The following is a 22,456-nucleotide window of genomic DNA, read 5'->3' as shown; positions in this document are numbered from 1 at the left end:
TGCAACCCTCGGGTCGATGATGATTTCTTACATACCCTTTAAGTGTTTTCATGTATCTCTCAAATGGATACATCCACCTAAAATGAACCGGGCCACACAACCTCACCTCTCTAACTAAATGCACCATCAAGTGAGTCATAACATCGAAAAATGAAGGAGGAAAGTACTTCTCTAACAAACATAATGTTAATACGATGTCACTTTGCAACTTGCCTAGCTTACTAACATCAACAAATTTACTACACAACTCATTGAAAAAATGACACGGGCTTAGGATTGTTCTCCACACCTTCACATCTAACACCCCTTTGATTGCAAATGGAAGAAGTTGTTGCATTAGTACATGGCAATCGTTAGACTTCAAACCATTCATCTTTGAAACATCATCCGACACGAGATTCTTGAAATTAGAGCAATACCCATAAGGAACTTTTATGTTAGACAGGGTTTCATAAAATAGATGTTTCTCTGCGGAATTCAATGTGTACTTGGCAGGTGGAAGCCAATGTCGATCCCCTTTTGGTTCAGGTCGTAATTCAGTCTTGATGCCCAACGCTTCAAGATCTTATCGTGCTTTTAATCCATCCTTCGTCTTGTGAGGCAAATTCAACGCTGTCCCATAAACACTCTCGGTCACATTTTTTTCTATGTGCATGAGATCTAACTGATGGCGAACAGGCAACTTCTTCCAATATTCAAGTTCAAAAAAAATCGACTTTTTATGCCAAAATTTAGATCTCTCGTCGATACTTTCTTTTTTCTTCTTTGTCTTCTCCTTCTTTAGCGTTTCCTTCTTTGACGCTCCCTTCCTTGACTTTATCTTCTTTAACTTTATCTTCTTTGATCCTACCTTCTTTGATACTACCTTCTTTGGCTTTATCTTCTTACCCCATGTAGTCTCAAATCCCGCCAGATAGTCATAAATCTCTTCACCTGATGATGGTTGTGGCATAAAATCGTGCTCATGTTGATTGTTGAAATGTTTTTTTCTTTTGCGAAAAGGATGTTCAAGTGGTAGGAATCTTCTATGCCCAAGGAAGCATACTTTTTTGGACTTTGGCAACCATTGTGAACAAGTATTCTTTGAACATATTGGACAAGCATAATAACCTTTGTTAACACACCCCGAAAGATTACCATACGCGGGAAAATCACTTATAGTCCAAAGTAATATTGCTCTTAAATTGAAGTATTCTTTCTTATGAGAATCAAAAGTCTCAACGCTAGTTTCCCACAAGAGCTTTAGATCTTCTATCAATGGTGCCAAGTAGACATCAATATTGTTACCAGGTTGGTTTGGCCCGGATATCAACAGAGTCAACATCATGAATTTTCTTGACATACACAAATAAGGGGGTAGATTATATGTTATTAGGATAACTGGCCAACAACTATGCTTGGAACTTAATGACTTGTGTGGATTGATACCATCAGCAGACAAGGCTAATCTAAGATTTCGTTTTTCCTGTCCGAATTCTTTCCACGTGTTATCAACAAGCTTCCAAGAAGGGGTATCGCGAGGATGAGTAAGCTTCCCACTATTGACCCGACCTTGTGCATGCCAAGTTAAGTCATGAGCAATTTGTGGTATTGAAAACATTCTTCTAAATCTAGGGATGATAGGAAAATACCACAAAACTTTTGAAGGTACGTTTTTGGAATTCTTCTTCCAACGAGAAGTGCCACAAGTTGGACAATGAGAAGCATCTTTATGTTCTTTCCAGAATAGAACACAATCATTTTCACATGCATGAATCTTCTCATATTGTAGACCTACTCCTTTTAGCAACTTCTTGGACTCATATATCGAGCTAGGGATGGTATTGTTTGATGGTAAGATATCTTTTAGGACAGACAACAAAGCATCAAAACTAGCATCAGACCATCCAAATTGACCCTTCAAATGTTGGAATTTCAATAATCCACTAAGTGCATTATACTTTGACCCTACATAAAGTGGCTTATCACACTCTTCAAGAAGTGATTTCAACGAATCAGGTTCATCGTCTACGTATTTGAAGGCATCATGAAGCATATCCTTTGTATAAATAGCATCAGGAGGAATGGAATTGTTAGGGCATCTAGAATCACTATTGGGTTGTTTTTCTCCATGGAAAGACCAAATCTTATAATTCTCATCGAAGCCGTGGGCAAACAAATGATAACGGACATTGTCAATTGAGTGGTGACACAAATTGATGCAATTTACACAAGGGCATGGAATAACATCTAACTTTGGATTATTAGTTTGTGCAAACTCTAGAAAAGCATTCACACCTTCATCATATGCATTTGATAATCTACTAGAGGAAATCCATGATTTATCCATTAAACATTTGTTGCCAACCTACATAATTATTTACCATTTAAAGCAATAATGATTACGCATGTTTAGGGACAAAAACTATGTAAAAACAAAACTGTACAGGGCCAAAACTATACAGGGACAAAAAAATTGTACAGGGGCCAAAACTGTACAGTGACAAAACTGAAGCAGTGAACAAAACTGTATAGGTTATCATTTACTTTTTCAGCATCCAGTTACTTTTTCAGCTTGTTTGAATATTTTTATGTGTTTGTTATAAAATTTTATGAACTTTTACAGAAATTTGAAAATTAGAAATACTTTTAAAATTTTGAATATGATCTTTTTTGCAGAAATTTTAAAGTTAGAAATGGGCTAAACAGGTGTCCAGCACAAAACCACCTGCAAACCCGTTATTTCATAATTTATGGGTTTGACCTTTTTACCCTTGGGTGGTCAATCTGTTTAAAATTAGGTATTAACTGTCAGTTGACAGTTACATTCTAAAAATGTATAAATATTTATGTTTGATGTTAATTGTGATTAATACTGCATAAGAACTTCCTATAGGTATGGTTGTTCTTTGTTGTTTTTTTCTTTCTTTCTTTCTCTTCTGTCTTTGTTGGTTAATGAGTTGATGTTTCTACAAATGTATAAATATTTATGTTTGTTGGTTAATTTATAGTGGTGTTTCCATTCCTGATTTAATGTGGCAGATTGAGGTTAGTAAAATTTTCATCACAAGTCGATTAATTATCATTTTATTATTATTTAAAGATGATTGAATTGATTTGTATGAATCCTGTGAAAGGGTGAGTAATTATTGTTTTTGTTATAAAATTTTCATCACAGGTAAACTCTCTGTTTCTCAAGGTTGTTTTTAGAATCTGTAATAACTTTAGTTATAGATTAATTATTGTTTTTGTTATAATATGATTGAATTGATTTGTATGAATCCTGTTAAAGGGTGAGTACCTAAGATCTATAGGTATGGCTGTTCTTTGTTGTTTTTTTCTTTCTTTCTTTCTCTTCTGTCTTTGTTGGTTAATGAGTTGATGTTTCTACTTGTTTCCATTCCTGATTTAATGTGGCAGATTGGTTAATGAGTTAATGTTTCTACTTGTTTCCATTCCTGTTTTTGTTATAAAATTTTCATCACAAGTTGATGTTTCTACTTGTTTCCATTCCTGATTTATATGTATTTCTTGTAGAGTATGTACAATATATGTTAGGCTTTTGATTGTTTTTAATGTTAAGTTAAAAAGGCTTGGATATTTTAAACGAATATTCACAAAAATGAATTTTTAATCAAAATAATATAATAGAATCTATATTAGAAAATGAAAAATAAAAAACTTATGTACCCTAAAAAATAGATAGATTAAAAATAAATACCTTTTCTTACCTGAGTATGTGGAATATCAGTGTAATTTATAGCAGAAACTGTTGCTTTATCACCCTTTGAGCCTGCAGCAAGTAACAAAAAAATTGTAACTCATTGTAACTATATGCATATTGCAATGCACAATTATGAAAAAAATTAACGAACAACATTTAGCAAAATATGTGTGAAGAAAGGTTCACATAATGCAAGCTTGGATATTATACTTTGAAGCATGTGTTTGTTGCTTCTGGCTCTAAGGATTTGAACATTGGTGGGACAAGAGACTGGCATGCATATATATTCAAGAGAAACAGCCAAATGGAATTGTATTCATTCTAATATAGGGGTAAAAAATCATGGTACTGTGATAACTGATGCATACATTGATGTTACTGTAAAAAATAGCTTTTTGCTCTCAACTGTTCTTTTTATATACGAGATAAAAGTACCTGATCTTCAAAAATTCACATTAAATCACTCATAAATCCAATTAAAAAGACTTTTTAGTTGTTAAAATCGCCTAAGAGCTTTCTAAAACTCGAATGTTGTAAGTTTCTTGAAAAGACTTCATTAAAGTAACTAAAAATCACGTTTTCATAAAGCAAGCAATGTTGTCAACTCAGAAATCATGCAAAGCTAGAAACATCTCATTCATCAATCCTATTATAAGTATACAAAATGCAAAGCTAGAATAGTAATTTTTGCCATGTAAGCTAATTTTTTTGGCAGTGCCCATCATACCTACTTGCATGGGAAACCAGGGACATCAACCTTCTAAATGACTAAAAGTAGGTTCTACTCCTAATTGCATTTGATCATAAGTGAAAATGTTTCTTGTAAGAATAAATTAATAATTGGAGGAGATACTAACCGTATAATATGCACAGCACCAAGCCACATACAGCTGTAGTTACCACCCAGATCAATGCACTTTTAATCCTCTTGCCAATAGTCCTACAAGCAAAAATAGTTAGAAGCATAAATACATACACTTTCAATGTTTAATGAGAAGCTTCAAGTTACAGATGATGAATACAAGACAATGTTAAATGGGAAGCTTCAAGTTACAGATGGCAGTGGTTTGATACAGGTGTACAGAAAAGAAGTTGAAGATAGGCTTGCCTTATTAGGCATGCTCATGTTTATACAAATTATAATTATTTAAGAACCCATGTTTTAATGTAGTTTTTGAATCTGACCCTTGGCTGTAAATAAACATTGTAAAGTGGTTTAATACTAATATTCATAAAACAAGATAGTAAGATAAGTTGGTGTATATATTTTGGTTTTAGAAAGGTGTGAGAGACCAAAAGAATTGAACATGTGTGTGGCTATGTATTATGTATGTATGTATGTTTGGAAGTAGCCATTAGCCAAAAGAATGGATCTTCTTTGAAAACAAGGGAAAAGTGGAGGGACCGAATTGTAATATTGTGTGCTTTCTGTTTTCATCGACCCACATGCAAGCAAAATACTCCAATTCAGGAGGATTGATTGTACCTGCAATCTCCTTGCCATCTATTTATAACTCGGTCTACCTTGATAAGCCTAGGTGTAAGATTAAACTACTCTTCTCTACTGAGATTGGTACATGGGTGTTTGTCAGTGAAGTTAAATCAACTTCAGATATCTCCACGCAAGGAGTCAATGATCCATCTAAGGGGCTAATAGGAGGCTTAACAAATGAAGCCTTGTACAGCTTCGGAGTCCAATTGGAAAAACATATAGAGTTAGTTCATTCTTCATATAGAGGTTTGTATGCTTTAGGGGAATTAATACCTCCTAAACCTCCGGATCACAATGTTATTTTGGTTCCCTGTTCCACTGTTGAATTGAATTGTCTAGTGGTTGATGTTTATTGGTGTTATATCTTAGTACAATCAACTAATAAAGAGTTGTTATTGATATACAAACATGAACAATTATTAATTGGCTTTGTATTAAGGCAAAGAATCGACTTTATTTTTAACAAGATGAGATGAATGTTTTGTTTGTTTGTAGCCAGAAGATTTGTTGCAATAAAATCAGAATTTTCTTTAGCTAGCAGTTTTGTGTTTGTCTTTTTTTGCAAATTATGCACCTATTTGAAAATTGAATATGATAAGTCTGATGAGTATATCATTATTTACAAGCCTCTACTTCAAGATGGTGGTATTGATAGAGAATGTGATAAAGAATGGACCTTCTTTGAAAACAAGGGGAAAGTGGAGGGACCGAATTGTAATATTGTGTGCTTTCTGTTTTGCTCTTATGCAGAAACATCCCTACGTAGCACTGTTATTGAAACAAAACAAACTGCTGAAGGTAGTCATAAGAAAAGGTAGGCATTAGGCAAAGGGTAATTTGGTCTTTGTGCATTGGGTGTTACATTTTCACTCCTGAAATTTTTTGTATGTGATGAAAATTGACAGGGATTATTTTTTTTGCATAAAATACTTGAGGCCTGAAGTATTTTAACTAAAAAATATATGTAAGAAAGTACAAATACGTGAGTTATTATATGACCTTAACCTTTTAATAATTTGCCAAGTACATGCCACGTAGGTTGCATGTCAGCAAACACTTATCAGATAATTTTTTTTCCTAAGTGATGAAGAGTGGTGTTCCTAACTTCTGTGTTGTTCTTCTAGCACTAAATTATCTAGGGTATTATTGTCTTTTTCTATTTTATGATACACAAGGTTTAAACTTTAATGATAATAATTAATATGTTAATTGATGTATTTATTTGTATAGGTATAAAGCAAGGGGAATTTGGTTGGATTTTGGTGATCTTGCTTATCTTTCATGTGACAAAAGAAAGTTCATTGAAACAATTGGAATGGAATTTGGAGTTCCGAGGTTTGGAAAGACTGGAATCACTGCTGGTAATGACCTCAATGAAGAAACTTTGGATGCTTTAAACAAACAGGCAAGCTTTTTATAGATTTTTAATTCTTAAGAGTATTGAATCATTTAGTATTTTGTAACTTTTAGTATCGACTTTAGCTTGGGCAGGAAGTTTCTCTTGAGAGAACTTTTCTGATTAGGGCAGGAGGATAATCATTTGGATTTCCTTTCTGATTTTTTCTTATTTCCATTTAGTAATCAAATAGCTTCCTAGATCTATATATCTCATATTTGAGTTTCATTTATCTGTTATTGGATTTTGGTTTCTATCAAAGAGGTTGTGTGATGATCAAAATGCAAAATGAATCAATGGTTGATTTCATAAATACATACACTTTCAATGTTTAATATGCTCTAACAAGTCTTTTGGTTCCAGAATAAGATGCTTTTTGACTAATTAAGTGAAACAACTTAGAACTTTTTTCTATGTTCTTAATAAGATCAAGTGTCCTTGCAGAATTTCTCAACAGTTAAAAAATAAATCTAGACTCAGACATCTACATTTAGGGTTTAATGAATGCTTCAACCATGATTTCATAATCTCAATCCCTATTACAAATCGTCCATACATACCCCCAATCGAAATGAAAGATACAACATGATTTCATAATTTCATAAGTACAATCAGAAAACATAAAAAAATATGTTCTACCAGACCAGGGTTCGAAGAACCTAAAGAGAAACATCTCACAGGGGAGTTTGATTAAGAGTATTTTGAGGGATTTTTCGACTCTTTTCTTAGGCAACTGTCATTATGTATACACGGTTAGCCAATCCTTTCTTCACCTTGAGGACAAGGTGAAAGTTTGGGATAAAAAGTAGAGAAAATGTTCGCAAGATGAAAGAAGGGGATAAAAACATTACATATAACTTGAGAAGCTTGAGATTTTACCTTGTGTTCGACTTGAGAAGCTTCAGTAGGTGAGAAACCCTTGAATGTGTTCAACTTAGCATCAGATTCATGGCTACCAGTCGCTTCTTCCCCTTGTGTCGACTTTCTTCTGCTCTTTCTCTTCTGTTACAACGTTATATGGCCAGCCGGGAAGCTCACTTGGGTCGATGATCGGTTCAACACGAACACCTTAATCGGACCTAGGGCACGTAAATTTTAGCAGTCTCCAATGATGTCAGTTGAACCCACGGTCGTCGGCGAGGCGAAATCAGCCAGAGAAGTAACCTAACGATCGGAGGAGGAGACGTTGTCTGCAAGGGAAGGCGAGTCGAGGTCTCACCGTCGATAGAATCGTACTAGAGAGTGAAGTGACTAATGAATAGTGAGTGTTAGATATTTTGTTATTAACCTCGATTTTTGTGAAGAGATGCGCGCCTTTCACTAAAATTATAATGCGACATTTTGAGACGGCGCACATTTTACATTAAGTGCCCTCCGTGTTTTTAAGTTTTTTACATTAGACACTAACTCTAAGGGCACTCAATAAAATGCGACATATATACTTAATTTTTTTGAAGAGATGACATTTTTTTAATGTCACTCTCTCTTGCGTAACATAGATCAATGAGCGTCGTATTTTGCGCGTCGTAAAAGGCCTTTTTTCTTGTAGTGGCTTATGTTTCTGTATTGGCGATGACATCCCAAACGTTTTAAAATGAATAAAATACGTTTCTTCGAAAATGTTTTGATAACGTATTTATCGTGTTTTTCTGGGAACAAATTCCGCAACATTTTATGAAAAGAAGTACTCTGATTTTTACAAAGCATAAACAAAATCGGTCTTTTCTGGCCGTGAAAATGGGGATGTCACATAAAGCCTTAGTGGATGTGTTAACGAATGTCTATATCCGTGCTTCATATTCCAAATCGAGCGAAAGAACGTTGAGATGGCTCTTAATGAACCAAGTTGGGTGGATGCCATGCATGAAAAGCTAAATCAATTTGAGAAGCTGAAGGTTTGGCAACTGGTAGAACTTCCTAAAGGAAAGAAGTCCCTTGACACAAGATGGGTCTTTCGAAATAAGCAAGATGATAACGTGGTAATTGTGTGAAACAAGGCGCGTTTGATTGTTCTTGGTTTCAGGCAAATAGAGGGTCTCGATTACATAGAGGTATACGCTCTCGTGGCCTGACTAGAAGCAATTCATATCTTCTTAGCATACGCCTCCTATATGGGTTTCACTGTATATCAAATGGATGTCAAAACTGCCTTCTTGTTCAGAGAAGTAAAGGAAGAAATCTATGTTGATCAACCTCCGGGTTTTATCAACTCAAAATTTCCAAATCATGTGTACAAGTTGGACAAGGCACTTTATTGTCTTCATCAAGCCCCTCGAGCTTGGTATGCCACTTTTACAAAGCATCTTTTAACTCATGGATATATAAGAGAAACGATCGATCAGATGTTGTTCATCAAAAGAGTGAAGGAGGACCTTCTTGTTGTTCAAATCTACTTGGATGATATTGTTTTTGGATCAACAAATGATGACTTATGCAAGGAATTTGGAAAGGTCATGAAGATGACATTTGAGATGAGTTCTTTAGGCAAAATGACGATGTTTTTTGAATTGCAAGTGTGTTAGGATTCTTCGGGTATTCTATTGCATCAAGGCAAATATGTAGATGACATGTTGGAGAAACTCAGGTTCAAGGATGCTAAGATTGCTTTAACTCCTATGGTTGAACGACCACTGTTAACATCAGATCCAGATGGATAATCGGTAGATCAAAATCTGTATCGGTCCATGATTGGTTCTCTAATGTAAATAATTGCTAGCAGGCCAGATATACTCTTTGTAGTCTATCAATGTGCACACTATCAGGCTAATCCTAAACTTTCTCATTTAATTGTTGTCAAACGAATTTTTAGGTACCTTAAAGGGAGACCTAAATTAGGTCTCTGGTATCCCAAAAATTGTGAATTTGATCTTTATGCTTTTACTGACAGCAACTATGGAGGTTGTGACATTCACATGAAATCTACAAGTGTTGGTTGTCAATTCTTAGGAGACAGACTGATCTCTTGGCAGTGCAAGAAACAAAAAACTGTGTCCACTTCTACAGCTGAGGTTGAATATGTTGATTCATGTTCGTGTTGTTCTCAGGTCATCTGGATGCAATATCAACCGCAAGATTATAATTTCAATTTCCTTGATACTCCTATCTTCTACGATAATGACGCTGCTATTCAAATTGTTAAAAAATCCATTTCAACATTCTAAAACCAAGCACATCGATATCAAAGTTCATTTTACACATGACTGTTTTGACCGTAAACTTATTCATTTGGAACAAATCCACGCTGATAATAGTAATGTGGCTGATTTGTGTACAAAACCTTTTGGAAAAGCTCATTTTGATGTGCTTGTTAGTTTTCTAAAAATGATTTGTTTTGAAGAGTAAAAGTTGTTTGTTTTGTACATTTTGTATTTTATTTTTGTTTTATTTAAATTTGTTTAAAATTTTCCTTCATACACAAATTTAGCGGGAGAATTAATACCAAACAAAAATCATAAAATACAAAAATACAAAAATATTTTATTTTATTTCTATTTCTATTTTTATTTCTTTTTCAGAAAAACAAAAAAAATCAAAAATACTTTTACTGTTTGAGCGTATTTGAATTTTATTTTTATTCTTAGTTATATTTATGTGTGCTAATTGTCAGTTAGGCAGTTTCTCTCTAAAGAACTGTCGTATTCACGGTATTAAAGGCATTAAACTGTACAAACTGTCAGTTAGACAGTATCTCTTTAAGAACTACGTATCTAAGAAATTCAAAGTCTGAAACTATACAGATTGTCAAATTGGTCTTTCCAGTTATCTTTACCTAAGAACTGTCATGGCACCAGGGCGATTCACCCAATCGGGAAACAGGTATTGCTAAACATCACGCCTAGGGTCTTGACATTCTCTTTGTCATGCAAAACTGCGGAGACTCAAATGTATTCTCAGATACATTCTTCGCAGGTAAGGAATTAACGGTTACTGGCACTAGGGCGATGCACCTCGCAAGGTATCATTATCGCTGAATGTCCTGCCAAAGGGCCTTGACCTTGTGTCATGCTAAACTGTGGAAATATGTCATCAGATATTTTGTCACATGATGGTTTTGTGAGTTATTCCTAATTAACTATCACTGGCACTAGAATGGTACACTTAGCTAAGATTCAAAAACCATTGAATGTCTCGCCAAGGGCCAAGTTAACTTGTTAACTTGAAAAACTGTATTAAGATCTTTGATCGAGGATATGCAAGGGCTAACATCAAAAATAGCCATGAGTAGTTCTCCGATACTCAAAAAATCACAGCGTATTCCTCCGTGTTCATACAGATTCTGCGAGTAGTCTCCATCTGAGCCAAGGTTGGGTCCTTGAACAACTGTGGTGAGAATGAGTCTTTATGATTTTCTGATCCACATGGACTTTTTAGTCATGGTTACTTTTCAAGACACGTCTGTGATCAACACAGAATATTCATTAGAAGGAACAATAAGTGAAGATTATTTTTAGCACACAACCTTTCAACCCCCAAAGCAAGGTAAAGTTGTATTTGAAGTTATATGACGAATTACATTGAAGCCTCCTCAATCAATTTTCTGCTATCTATGAACTTGCTAAAGTGATCCAAAAGAATCGGTCGCTCTGTAATTATCTCTGAAGTTTTTCAAAGCTGAAAGTGTTTATTTTTAAGAACCTATACAAGAAGCCTCTTTACCCTATGCGCATTCAAAGTCAAATTTTAAAGGAAGTCCAACTATTCAAGATGAAGTCATTCATACAGAAATTCATATGTTTGTCCTGAAGCTGTGAAGAAATCAAACATAAATGTTGAAGGTCATAAACAAAGAGAAGATTGAAAAGAAAAGAAAGTTATAAACCAAAGGGTAGATTGTTAGGACATAATTAATGGTTTATACTTTACTTTTAATGGCTTTTAGTATTCTCGATCCAGGACCGAATTCTGTATATTCTTGGTGGTGTTTGGACCGAAATCACCTTGTGATTTCAGTGGGATTATAGAATTTCGGTTGGGCTTGGGCTTGTTAAGGCTTTGTATTATATTTAGTATATAATGTAGTATCAGCTGTTAATAAGAGAGTTAGTCGGTTCGTCATCCTAAGGAACTGTGATCGAGATTTAGAGAGAAAAAGAGAACCAAGAGAAAATTAAGAGTCTTATGTATTAGACTATTTTCAATATAGTATGCATTGAAGATTCATCACTGTGTTCTTAATTACGTATTGATACTAATTTTTTAGCAGTAATCACTTGATTGGGATTCCGCACCAACTCTTATGATTTCGATTGACACTAAAAAACGGGTTTTACAAAACTTCTTTGACTTTGGTGATATCACTTTGAATGTTTGTTGAATGTTGAAGACTCCATGAACTTGTTCTTAAATCTTTATGAGAATGTTTTGTGTTTTAACGTCTTATCACAACTTGTATGTTTTTATTCATGGGTTTAAATGTATTTTTAGTGATTAGTTGGCTAATTTCTTAATTAAGTAAAGGATCCTAAAATTAGCAAGCAACAAGTAATTCTTGTGTTGATTGTACTTCACACAATCATAAAAATATTTTCTCCAACATGGAAGTGGAAGCATTTGACTCTTCTAGGATTTGGTTACTTTTTGGTTCTTAATGCTAGTTGACTTTCACTAATTACATGCTTAATCGAAATTGTGATTTGACTAAGGAAATTGTTATGAGCTTCTCTAACCACTTTAACAACTCAGAAAAGTGTAGGTAATCTCAAGCTTCTTGGATTACTATAGCCAAATGAAAGAGTTAAAACAAGTATTGCACCATTGGATTCTAATGACATGTTCATCAAATGTTAAAGTGGGAAAATCTTCAGTCAACCATCTTCCTCTTAGTGATTTTACATCAAACCCTTGTTTTTGTTGAAATTTTCTATTTAAATCTTAGTTTAATTCTAGTTTATTTCAAGTATTTTAAAAGATCAAAACTACCATTTTTACTTTTATTAACAATTTACAAGTATTTTTTACAAAGTGATTTTCATAGGGTTATAAAATTGAACCAATCTCTATGGATTCGACCCCTTTACCTCTATACACTATTTTGGTGTGAAAGATTTAGGGTTATTAATTTTGTTTTCCTCGACAACCACCACCTCCTACAACTCCAACAAAGAACCATAACACTGAGTGGATACAAACTGCCTGATATCCTTCTTGAGCATGCTTAAGTAACTGGGCACCTGAGCTTGCTCAGAAGTAGCAAACTAAGGACAAAACATGTCCCTCTCTTTGAACATCTTGGTGATCTCCATCACCGACTCAGTCCCCTGCCTTAATTCCAAGTACTCCTGGGCCAACCTCTCACGCTCCACTAGCGACACATACTTAGAACAGAACATCTCTGAGAAGTGCTCCCAAGTCACAACAGCTTTCTGATTAAAAGAATAATAGCTTGTAACATGTTTCCACAAATCCTTCACTCTGGACCGCAAAAGGCTTAGAGCACACTCGACCCTCTGTTAAGCTGGGCAAGAGCAAGTGAAGAAACATCCCTTGATATTATACATCCACCTCATGGCTATAATTAGATCCTGAACTCCATCAAAATATGGGGGCTTCATACTCTCGAAATCCCGATACTGAAAGGATCTCCCAACAACAATCCTTGCAGCCACAACAACTACGGTTGTTGTAGCAGCAACACCCTTAGATAAAGAAGCATAACGGTCATCAAAATAATCCACCATGGCCTTCTTAATAGAAGCAAACATCTCTATAAACCATGCTCAAAAGTGAGAAACAAACTCCTCCAGAAGGATCTCCCTAATCCTGTCCTTGGACACAACTAGCCCACTCTGGCCACCTGTCCCTGATCCTTATTCGGATCCTGCCTCGAAACATCGCGTCATCACCATACTGAAAATAAACCGTGGAGATATCAGATAAAACACATATTATATCAGGGGAACCAACTCTAATAAAGCCCTAGGGATTGTGACTTACCTGTTACGTGTACGAGTCATGTGCTTTCAAAAGTACGAGCCTATACTACCTTCCACACCTACCTGTATTTGTCTCAAGGATCATCAGAACAACCTTAACAATAAACACTATAAAATGCATACACTCAATCCTCACTCCCTAGCAGAAGGCTAAGCATCACGAGACTGTCCGGCTAACCCCACACAACTCATCCATGAAACTTCCACCAACCCTACAGCACTTGTGTACGCTAATCATACATAACACTGGACCCTATAGACAGTCGAATATCTAATTCTACCCTAAGCCCTTCATGAAACAAGAACATGAAATATGGCAAAACCAAACATTCTCAGGCTATAGAATCCTAGTTATGTATAACTATGATGCATACACTAAGCAACAACAATAATGATGTTAATTTCATATAAGGAAGAACCCTAGGCTATCAGGCATCATATAATGAGGCAATCTTATCATGCAATTCCTGAAGATCCCTACCCTATCACTAGCTTGTTGTTCTAACATAACACAAGATCAAATAATCGTGTGGTAATTTGGGGTCAACTTACTAGCTCCGGCTAATCGTACACATCACATCGTATTTGATTATTTTAAAAACACTTTGAAAATCATTTTAAAAATCTTTTTCCTTAGTTTGAGAATGGATTCACACTACTGTCCCTCCAATTCACTCAAACCAAGGCTCTGATACCAACTTGTAACATCCATAAAAATCATTATAAATTTAAACTTTTTAAAACCAACCAAATTCACAAATTGTTTACAATCATTGTTTTCAAATCATGTTCAAGATCAGTCTCCCAAAATCATAAGTTAAAACATGAGGATGTGTACAGTTACGTCTTCGCCATCCTGCGATTATCCAAAGTACCTGAAACATAACCCAAAACTATAAGCCAACGTTTAGTGAGATTCCCAAAGTACCAACACATAACATAAGCATAATACAGACAAGATGCATATAGAGCCTTCAGCCTGAGTGGAACACCTCACTAGGCCTACAGACTATCAGGACCGCTCATAGAACCTTCAACATGATTGGAACGCCTAACAGGGCATACAGACTATCTCGACCATTCTCTAAGCCTTCGGCCTGACTGGTACGCCCCTTATGCCTGCAGTCTATCTGGGACACCCTAGGTCTTTTGGCCTTCAGACTACATTGGTCCACCTCAACCCAACCACACACCACATGTCGACATATACATAACAAATAAACATACATATAACCAGTCAACAGATCGTACAGATCACTAAGCATAGCATCATCATATATACCAGGATACCGATCTAACATATCACTATAGCACAATAACATACTATCACATAATAGGATATCTAATATAATGGGTCGGCCTATAGTGAGGAAAACTTGCATCGCAAACTGAACAGAAGCTGATGAGGTCTTGACTCTGAATCTCAACTCTCTAACCAACGCCTATTCCCACCAAATGACCAATTTTCATCAAAATGCCAAAATACCCTCAAAGTCAAACTTGGTCAAAGTCAACTGAGTCAACCCGGTCGATCCAACCCAACCAATCAACTCGGCCAAGTAAACTCAGGGTGCATATACAGGGCGTACTCCGGAGGTACATTGGGTGTACATGATACCTCGCATGTTGACCATCATCCTAGTGGTTGATCTTGTACACAGGCGTACTTCGAGTACGTCGGGCGTACCCTCGTGTAACATCCATAAAAATCATGAAAATTTCAAGCTTTTAAAAACCAACTCAAAATCATAAATTGTTTACAACATTGTTTTCAAAACATGTTCTATATCAGGGTTTCCCAAAATCATAAGTCCAAAACATGAGGATTTGTATGGTCATACCTTGACTTATCCACGATCCTCTGAAGTACCTAAAATATAACCCAAAACATTAATCCACCGCTTAGTGAGTTCCCCTAAAGTATCAACATAAGACATAATCATAATAACAACAACAAGCAACATGCATACAGAGCCTTCAGTTTGACTAGAACACCCCACCGACCTATAGCCTATCTAAAATGCTCACAAAACCTTCAACATGATTGGTACGCCTCACCAGGCCTTTAGCCTATCTAGAACGTTCTACGAGCCTGCGGCCTGACTGGTACGCCCCTTAGGCTTGCAATCTATCTAGGATGCCCTAGGTCTTGCGGCCTTCAGCACACCACCTCAACCCAACATACCATCACATATCAACATATACCATATCATACCCTAGCTAGTATATACAAACAATCATAAAGATCTAACAGATGACTAAGCATAGCATCATCATATATACCAGGATACATATCTAGCAGATCACTACAACATACATTCATGCAATAAACCAGGATAACAATCCAAAGGGGCCGACCTTGATGCGTTCGACCCGAGAGTACAGAGAGGAAAACTCACCTCGCAAACTGAATAGAACTGATGAGGTCGGACTCTGAATCTCGGCTCTCTAACCGATACCTATTTTCACCAAGTCACTAATTCCATCAAACTCATAAAATACCCAAAATACCCTCAAGGTCGAACTTGGTCAAAGTCAAGGTCAAACTTGATCAAAGTCAAGGTCAACTGTTCAAACCCACTAAACCAACTAAATCAACCCAGGCGAGTCAACTCAGCAAGGCTGACCTAGTGCGAGTATGTGGGGCATACTCTGGATGTACGCATGGCGTATGTGAAGCCTCCAAACTTCATTAAGTGCTTAATATCTTAAGCACTTAAGTCTATTTTTCAAATTTAAGCTCCAAATACACTCTATAGTCATAAAGTTTCGAACTTTATGACTTTACAAGTCCAAAAAGTGCTTAATACATGGTCTTAATCCACTAAGACCTTCTACAAGATGCATGAAGCACATCTAACAAATGGGACCTCATTTTTATGGCTTAGGACCCCTCCTAGGGTCTGAAAGGACAACTCAAATTGACAAGCACAAACCATGCACAAGATGACACTTTTGGGACCAAAAGGTAACATACAATTACCCAAAAATGAGATCTAGCAAACAAGTCATCAAGGTATGAAGTTTATACATTCAAATGATGGATAAGGATGCAAAACTCCCAGATCCAAGCTTGCTTCAAGATTTCAAGCTTCACCACCTCTTTCCTATTCCTTTGGAACAAAAAAACTCACACTAAACCTTCCAAGAGCTCAAATGAGGCTAGGTTTTGCAAGAGAGCACGAGTATACTGATGAAGATAGGAAATGAGAATAGAAATGAGGCTTAATGTTGCTTAAATACCACCCAAACCCTAAAAATTAGGGTTTCCTTCTTTAGCTAGTACACCCCCTGTACATAAGTGTACGCCCAACGTACTAGGGCATACCCTAGTACGCTCAATGTACGCACGTGTACGCATGGCATACTTCTGCTGCCAAAATTACAAAAAATGTCACAATGGCTTCAAGGCACTTTCTCGTGGAACTTAGGGACCAAAATATCATAAGATAAAATTATAGGAATGAATTTAGAAATACCTTAATATCAGGATGTTACAATTCTCCCCCACTTGAGCTAGACTTCGTCCTCGAAGTCTGCTGATGCGAACAACTCAGGATAATGCTCCCGCATCTCAGCCTCCAACTCTTAGGTCCACTCGGAGCCTCTCCGATGCTGCCACTGTACCTTTACCAAAGGTATCTCCTTGTTGGGCAAGACCTTCATCTTTCCTTATAGAATATCTACCGGCTTCTCAACATAGTTTAGGCGCTCATTGACCTAAATATGATCCAACAAAACCACTGCATCCTCATCCAATATGCACTTTCGCAGTTGGGAAACATGGAAAGTGGTGTGAATCTTATTGAGCTCCTCAGGTAGCTCCAACCTGGAAGCAACCTTGCCAACACTGGAAATCACCCAAAAAGGCCCAATATATTAGGGACCCAACTTTCCCCTCTTCCTGAAGCGTTTCGCACCTTTCCAAGGTGAGATCTTCAGTATTACCATATCACCGACCTAAAACTCCAACTCAGATAGGTGTCGGTCGGTATAGCTCTTCTGTCGACTCTGAGCGGTCTGTAGCTTCTTCCTGATCTGTTGAATGAGCTCCGTGGTATGAAGGACCACTTTAGTCTGTCGCATAACCTTGTGACCAACCTCACCCCAACAAACCGGGTACGCCATCTCCTCCCATACAAGAGATCGAAAGGTGGAGAACCAATGCTGGAGTGATAACTGTTATTGTAGGAGAACTCCGCAAGAGTTAGGTAGGAATCCCAGCTCACACCAAAATTGATAACATATACTCGCTACATATCCTCAAGGGTTTGTATCAGCCACTCACTCTGGCCGTCGGTTTTAGGATGATAAGCAGTGTTGAAGTGAAACCTCATACCTATTTACTCATGGAACTTCTGCCAAAAACGGGAGGTGAACCGAACATCATGGTCTGAAACAATGAAGACTGGAACCCCATGGTGAGAAACGATCTTGTGAACATACATATCGGCCAACTTCTCGGCTGAAGAACTCTCCTGGATAGCCAAAAAGTGAGGACTCTTGGTCAATCGATCCACAATGACCCAGATAGCGTCAAAACCCTTTTTCGTCTTTGGCAACTTGGTGATTACAAAGTGATTTTCATTTATTCTATACGTAATCATCAGTATAGCTTTATGAGACGCACTTCAAGTACTTACCTAAGTACCAACCAAGCCCTAAAATTATAACTAGAGTATCCTGGAGGGAGAGCGTGAATTTGTGTATAGATCTATACAGGACTGACAATCCCGCATCTTAACTGTTAGCTACAGTTAGGCCAGAAGGTATAGGCTGACAAATGTCATAACTATTCTGACGCCTGAGGAACGTCGTTTCAAGCCATCATAGGTTATCAAGTATGGTTATAATAACTCACAATTTGGTATTGAACAATACAATTAGTGTAAGAATACATAAACAACTTCAAGTAGTTTTATTAAATGATAGAACTACAATACACTATTTTACATTACAACTGGTGGGATCCAGGCACACAAATTTACAGAGTTTTCATACAAGTACACTACAGAATACTATTTTCCAGTACAGAGAAACTTACATTTCAGAGAAACATACATTTTCACTTATTTTTATTTATTAATAAGACTATGAAATACTATTAACTGAGTACAACAATTATTATGCATTTTTGTCTTATGGCATCAAGACTAAAATACATTTAAAATAGAAAATATAGGATTTTCTGGGAGAACATACTAACATTTTCAAAGAACAAAGACAAGTTTTCCATCACAAAAACATACTTATGAACTCACCAACTTAAATGTTGATACACTTTCAAAATCACTTGTATTCTCAGGAAACCAGTAGACAGGTACACTACAGGTTTTTGAGAAGACGGATCATTCATGGTGTCACATCTATATTTTTGTTATATACAAACAATGTTGTAAACACAATGTAAACAATATATTATCAATGCAATGGTTGTTGTTACTTTGTTTACTATTATTCAATTGTTGTGATACTGTACATGAAGTCCTCCACCTCCGAACGTTTCCGTCGTTCCGGTTTAGGGTGTGACATTATTGTAAATAGTCCAGTGGAAGACTGGCAGGTTCACAATCTGTAGCTAATGAAATGTGTTTTTGAGCAATGTACTCTACTTCCCTCATGGTTGCCTTATTGCTACAAACTCCCTAAAGCACTATTGTCTAACTATTGCATGCGATGACCCTTAGGACTAGTCCTTATAGATGAATATATAAGAAAACAGGGATGGGTAATCGGGTTAATTGTTTGATGTGAAATATGTAATTAAACAAGTTAATTATATTATTGTGTGTTGAAAACCCTATATAATCACCAGGCCTTCCAACTTGACCCCCTCAGTTTCTTTGTATCACATGTAGCGGTACAGTTGTATTTAGATAATGATATTTGGATATGATAAGAGAATCGAGGAAACATAGGGATTTAGTATATTAAGAGGTTGTGAAGCCTGTTAAGGCATGTTTATGCTTATGTTTTGTATCAGTTACGACATCTCAAGTTTTTATATATTAATGAAACCGTTTTTTTCAAAATTGCTTTGATTAAAATAATATTTTGGCACAAATTCCGCGCCAATAAAAGAATACTATATTGTACATAAGCATAAAGAAAAAGTTTTTAATTGGCCGTAAAATTAGTGATGCCACAAAAAGGTTGAAGTTTAACAGAGCTCAAGAGAAAAAACGATGAAGGATGTTAAAAGAGCGTTTGATATTCTTAAAAAACGTTGGTATATACTTAAATACACCGCACTTTTTGTTGATGAGAAGAAAATGAGTGAGGTAATGTATACTTGTATCATATTCCATAATATGATTCTTACAGATGAAAGAAATCCAATATGTGAGTATAATGAACACGAGATTGTTCCACCGACACAAGCTTTTGACGTTGGAAGTGAGGAGCAATTGGCGATGAGAGAAATAATTCATGATGTTGAGACTCATCATGTTCTTCGTAAAGATTTCACAGAACATATATTGGTTTGGTAATTTTAAGAAAAAACGATGAAGGATGTTAAAAGAGCGTTTGATATTCTTAAAAAACGTTGGTATATACTTAAATACACCACACTTTTTGTTGATGAGAAGAAAATGAGTGAGGTAATGTATACTTGTATCATATTCCATAATATGATTCTTACAGATGAAAGAAATCCAATATGTGAGTATAATGAACACGAGATTGTTCCACCGACACAAGCTTTTGACGTTGGAAGTGAGGAGCAATTGGCGATGAGAGCAATAATTCATGACGTTGAGACTCATCATGTTCTTCGTAAAGCTTTCACAGAACATATATTGGTTTGGTAATTTTAATTTTGATGTTTTGTATTTTTAAATTATATGTTGTTTTTTAGGTTTGTTATAATTTTCTTTGAAGTCTAATGAAATTTAAGTTAAAATAATTTGTTTAACTTGATTATTTTTAATATAAATTAATTTTAAAAAAAATAACATTACAATGGTAACAACTAACAACCCATGTCCTTTAAATGGTAAAATTTAGATGCAATGGTAAATTCTAAGTGACCGCTAGATGGAGTGTGGCAACCTTAACGCCAATGTCTCTGGCCTTAGATAGCTACCTATAGATTTCCAAGGGGCTTATGTTAGAACCGGATATGGTGCTTTTTTAAGAGACGGATCTAGATTGTTTGATAAAGGATAGGCGGAGAGGATATTCATGGCCGTGGCAGTGACATAAAACCATGAGGCACACAACTTGATAAAGCATTTTTTTTTTGTTGGGTTTTTGATATATTAATATATTTGCTGTTTAAAAAAAAAAAAAGAATTGTACACGAAAAAACTCTATACATATCAATTGGGTAGCTTTGCTGAAAAAACCTTATTTTAGCTATAAATTTTTGTAACTGTTTTTTTTTTTTTTCATCTTGTCACTTTCATATATATATATATATATATATATATATATATATATATATATATATATATATATATATATATATATATATATATATATATATATATATATATATATATATATATATATATATATATATATATATATATAGTGTTCTAAAAGGCGCGCCATGGCGTGAGGCGTGACTTCGTCATTACGAAAAGTCTCATAATGTTGCTATTAGGCGTGGCGCGTAGCAATGCGTGATATGGCGCGCCATGGCGCGTTATGGCGGATGTTTTTTCGTTTGAGACATTGTTTTTTTGCTCTTTGTTATGTCTTTTCTAATCGGAGATACAAGTACTGTGGTTTTTGTTAACTTTTTGTTATTAGTTATTGATCTAACACTTCTAAAAAGTAGTTATATTTAATATAAATTTATATTTATGTGGTAATATAATTTTAAATTAATACAAAATCGCCGCCTTACATCACGCCTTAAAAACGTCATGGCTCGTTAAGCTTGAGGCTTAACCTTGCCGCCACGTCACGCCTCACGCCATTTAGAACCTTATATATATATATATAAACATTTTATGTAATGTAAAATCTATATATTTGGTACAATGATAGTTTATATAGATATGATATATGCATTTTTAAAGTTGCAATGTCATTATGTTTTTTTATGAAAGTATAAGCATTGTTGATGTGTATAGAGTAAAGAGGAGACAATTAAGAGACAAAAGAATGTTGTTAATTTGGTGAAATTCTTTATTAGTGGAAAGTAAGAAGTGGGTTTGTTATTGACCATTATCCAACGTTTATGGAGTTTAGTTGTTGTCATATCATTTGCCTAAAGATTATTGTGTCGTTCTAATAATGGAATTCGAGTACCGAGGAGGATTCGTCACTTCGACTTCAATTTCATTTTTCGTTGTTTAGGATGAATATGGATAATAATATATTTATTATAACTAATGTATGTTTATTCTAAAATAAAATTATATTTATTTCGTAATATGAACATTACTTAAATTATTATTTATTTATTTATTTTATTTTTTGAAACAGCGAGCGTATCATGAAAGTAGAAAAGCAAATAAACAACAACAACACAAGCAAGGAGCTCGAGTCTAACTACAAATAACATTCTAAAATATTGGAGAAGTTCCAAGCATGTCAAATAATAGAATTACAACTATACATATGTTTGAACCAATTAAAACTGCTTTAATTAATATCATTAGTCGTAATCATGATCGCTTACATTTCGTTTATGAAAATAATCGCATTCCCAACCTTCAATATCATACATGTGTAGATTAGAGAAAAACATAGCTTCTTGGTTTTTTTAATCTCTACAGTAGATTTGAGCATATTCAATAAGTCATTACATAATTAGGTAACCTCATAAGAAAGGTAGACCAGTTCACCGACCAACTCCATAGAACCGCAGCGAATGAAGAACATGAGAAAAAACATGATCAATGCATTCATTAGTTTCTTTTCAAAAAGGACATAAGGTAAATGAGACATTAATTTTACACATAACTAAGCCCAAGAAA

The 22,456-nt window shown here is 35.4% G+C and overlaps 1 protein-coding gene across 1 annotated transcript; it reads right to left on the bottom strand.

Moving 5' to 3' along the window:
- Positions 1–565: 565 nt before the first annotated feature.
- Positions 566–4,589, bottom strand: LOC128126807 (uncharacterized). The gene is made up of 6 exons (XM_052764937.1): positions 4,561–4,589; positions 4,139–4,143; positions 3,711–3,772; positions 2,856–2,948; positions 2,752–2,766; positions 566–2,347 (listed from the first exon to the last, which is right to left on the bottom strand). The coding sequence occupies exons 1-6, from the start codon at positions 4,587–4,589 to the stop codon at positions 566–568; spliced, it is 1,986 nt and encodes a 661-aa protein (XP_052620897.1).
- Between the last annotated feature and the right edge of the window lie 17,867 nt (positions 4,590–22,456).

Source organism: Lactuca sativa, chromosome 6, assembly GCF_002870075.4.
Source record: "Lactuca sativa cultivar Salinas chromosome 6, Lsat_Salinas_v11, whole genome shotgun sequence".
NCBI classification, from domain to species: domain Eukaryota; kingdom Viridiplantae; phylum Streptophyta; class Magnoliopsida; order Asterales; family Asteraceae; genus Lactuca; species Lactuca sativa.
This window is presented reverse-complemented; position numbering and strand designations above follow the sequence as displayed.